At 60.3% G+C, this 3,058-nt stretch overlaps 1 protein-coding gene across 1 annotated transcript; it reads left to right on the top strand.

Moving 5' to 3' along the window:
* Positions 1-391: 391 nt before the first annotated feature.
* Positions 392-2,810, top strand: LOC123083120 (uncharacterized). Its single transcript, XM_044505250.1, has one exon. The coding sequence runs from the start codon at positions 455-457 to the stop codon at positions 2,645-2,647; it is 2,193 nt and encodes a 730-aa protein (XP_044361185.1). The 5' UTR covers positions 392-454; the 3' UTR covers positions 2,648-2,810.
* The last annotated feature ends 248 nt before the right edge of the window (positions 2,811-3,058 follow it).

Here is a 3,058-nt window from a genome sequence, read left to right as displayed (position 1 = left end):
GTTACAGCTGGCGAACGTTCGCCAGCTATGGGGGCCTTTTTTTTTTTTTGCTAGGTTCCAGAGAGCTTTATCTCTTCTGCTACTACGATTACTATGTATGCCAATGGGCAATGGCAGAACCGAAAACAAAAAATCTAGAGGCCATTAGGCACGCCCCTTCCCTGCTGCTGCTGCCGCCTTTAACAGCAATATTCTCTTGTAACAAGAAAAAAGGAGGAGAGCGTCCATCTCAGAATCTCTCCAAACGGACACTCACCCTCATGCACGCAAGCAAGGAACCACCACGTTCAAAATGCCTCCGATCATCCTCGGTTCCTCACATGCATGCATTCCGCGCCCGCCTACAAATAGTAGTACCGAGGTAGCGCCTAGACGCCACACATCACACTCGACCAGTGCATGCAATCATCACCACACGCATACTACATAGTGAAGCAACAGCACTTTGGAACCAATGGATCGTCGCGCTACCTTGGCCGCCCCGAGCATCCGCGTCAAGATCCCCGACCAGCTGCCCACGCTGTTCGAGCCGCAGAAGGCCACGCCGTACCCGCGCACCACCCGCTACGGCAGCACCGCCGAGGCCGAGGCTGATGGCGACGCGCCGCCGTCGCCGGAGCACTGCCTCACCGTGCTGGCCCTGCAGCTGGCCGTGCTCGAGAAGGCGGCGACCGGGCTGGGCACGCTGGCCTTCGTCTGGGCCACGGTCGTGCTGCTGGGCGGCTTCGCCATCACGCTGGACCGCACCGACTTCTGGTGCATCACGGGCCTGCTCCTCATCGAGGGCACCCGCATCCTGGGCCGCAGCCACGAGCTGGAGTGGCAGCACCACCAGGCCAGCCAGGCCCGCTCCGCCACCCGCGCCGCCGTCCCCGCCTTCTTCTGGATGCAGCTGCTCTCGGCGACGGCGTGCGTCTCCCTCTCCCTCGTCCGCCTCATCCACCAGCACTACGGCGGCACCGAGGACGCCCGCTCCAACCGTGCCGCAGCGCTCAACATCTTCTACGGCCTCTCGCTCGCCGAGGCGCTGCTGTTCCTTGTCGAGAAGGCGCTATGGGAGTGGAAGGTGGGCCACCGCCGCCTCCTCCAGTGCGTCGCCGACGACTGCAATCTCGCCGGTGCCTACGGCCAGGTCGCCGTACGCCGCTTCTTCTACGACTCCTACTCGCGCTGCCTCAACGGCAGCATCTTGGATGGCCTCCACATGTGCCTCGTCTCCTACGCCGACGACCTCATCACTGCGGGCTCGCACGACGAGCAGAGCCTTGGCGCCGGCATCCTCGTCGCGCTCGCCGAGTCCGACCGCTTCGCCGAAGCCACGCTCCGCAGGATCGGCGTCTCCGCGCCCACCATCGAGCGCCTCATCGAGATGCTCAGCTGGAAGGACTCCTCGGAGCGCGATGTCCGGCGCTCGGCGGCCGTCGTCGTGTCCATGCTCACCGGGAGGAAGCTCGTCGCGCTCCGCATCACCGGCATTCCAGGCGCCATCGAGTCCGTCGCGTCGCTGCTTTACGCCGATCTCGACGAGCTCAACATCCTCGGCCTCTCCATCCTCAATAAGCTGGCGCACGACCACGACAACTGCGACAAGATTGGCAAGACCAGGGGCCTCCTCGAAAAGATCATCTCCTACTCCAGCATCGACCATGCGCTGGCGTCGACCACGCCGAGGGACATGAGGCTCAAGGCGGTCAAGAAGTCGCTCCGCGTGGTCAAGAGGCTGGCCGGCGCAACGGGGGACACCGGGAAGCTGCTCCGACGGGAGCTCACCGAAATCGTCTTCACTGTGAGCAACGTCAGGGAGATCCTGCAGAGGCACGACAAGAAGGTCCAGTCGGAGCTGCACCAGCTGGCCATCGAGATACTCACGAGCCTCGCGATGGACGAGGAGACCAGGGAGATCATCGGCGGGACGGGGGACGTGGTGAGCGTGCTGGTCACCACGTTCTTGCCGGGGGCGTTTGCGAAGGAGTGTCAACAGGCGGACGCTGTCCGGGTGGAGGCCGGCGAGGCGCTCGCAATTCTGGCCCTCGAGAACAAGAAGAACTGCGCGGCGATCATAATGGCTCTTGGCGGAGGGATCGGGCTGCTCGTTGATGCGCTGAATGACCCCCTCGTCGTCGTCGGTGCCGCCAGGATCATGCACAACCTCTGCTCCTACTCCGGCGACGAGTGGCAGCTCCCTCTGAGACGGGTTACCGTCAGTGCCGCCAAGGTGCTGAGGTCCATCACGGTGGAGAAGGGCAAGATCCTCAACATCTTCATCGGGCTCGCGGCGCAGATGCTCCGGTTCATGGAGCCCGGGGAGCTCCGGGGGAGCCTCGACGCAGCGCGCGTGGTGGACACGGTGCTGGCGAGGTCCCTGGTGCAGGTGCTGCGGGAGTACAGCCGCCCGTCCATGGACGTGCCCCGGGCACGACGGTACACCATAGAGCTTGCCATTTCATTGATGCAGTCGGACGCACGCTACGTGGCCCTGTTCGTGGAGCTCGGCATGGAGAGCGAGCTGAGGCGCGTGGCCATGACCACCTCTCAGCTGGAGTGCTTCAACGTCTTCTCTGGCAGCGTCGGGCTCAGCCGCCGCGACACCAGCGTCTGTTCCCTCGTCAAGTCAGCTTTGGAGCTGATGAACAAGGGCTGGAATTAAGACCTGAAACTACCACATATATATACTGCAGATTGCTATGTTGTACTCTTCTTTTTCTACTATGCATTATGATTTGTTACTCATCGTGTATCATCTCTCGCTACTCACACTAGAGTAGTGCATTCTGTAAAAATATAATGTGGCATGTTAAGTGTACAATCAATGTAATATTAATTTAGTTATAATAGACCGCCATAAAAATGTTAATCGTATTAACACAACTAATCATCAACCCATGCCATTGCACGGGCTAGTAAGAAAAGGACGACGATAACTGCCACACGTGTATCCGTTAAGGGGTCTGCTGCTCACATGTTTTGTGTGGTGTCTAAGAGGACCAGCCCACACGCCTATGTGTGGGCAAAACAACTAGCGCCCACACGCCTCTTTTTTTCCTTGCGGTCTCTCTCA

The sequence above is a fragment of the Triticum aestivum genome, chromosome 4A, assembly GCF_018294505.1.
Source record: "Triticum aestivum cultivar Chinese Spring chromosome 4A, IWGSC CS RefSeq v2.1, whole genome shotgun sequence".
NCBI classification, from domain to species: Eukaryota; Viridiplantae; Streptophyta; class Magnoliopsida; order Poales; family Poaceae; genus Triticum; species Triticum aestivum.
The sequence above is the reverse complement of the archived record's forward strand: the minus strand, read 5'-3'. Positions and strand labels throughout refer to the sequence as shown.

Excerpts from the sequence above, each read along its gene's own strand:
- LOC123083120 (XM_044505250.1), top strand. The coding sequence starts at position 455 with ATGGATCGTCGCGCTACCTTGGCCGCCCCGAGCATCCGCGTCAAGATC.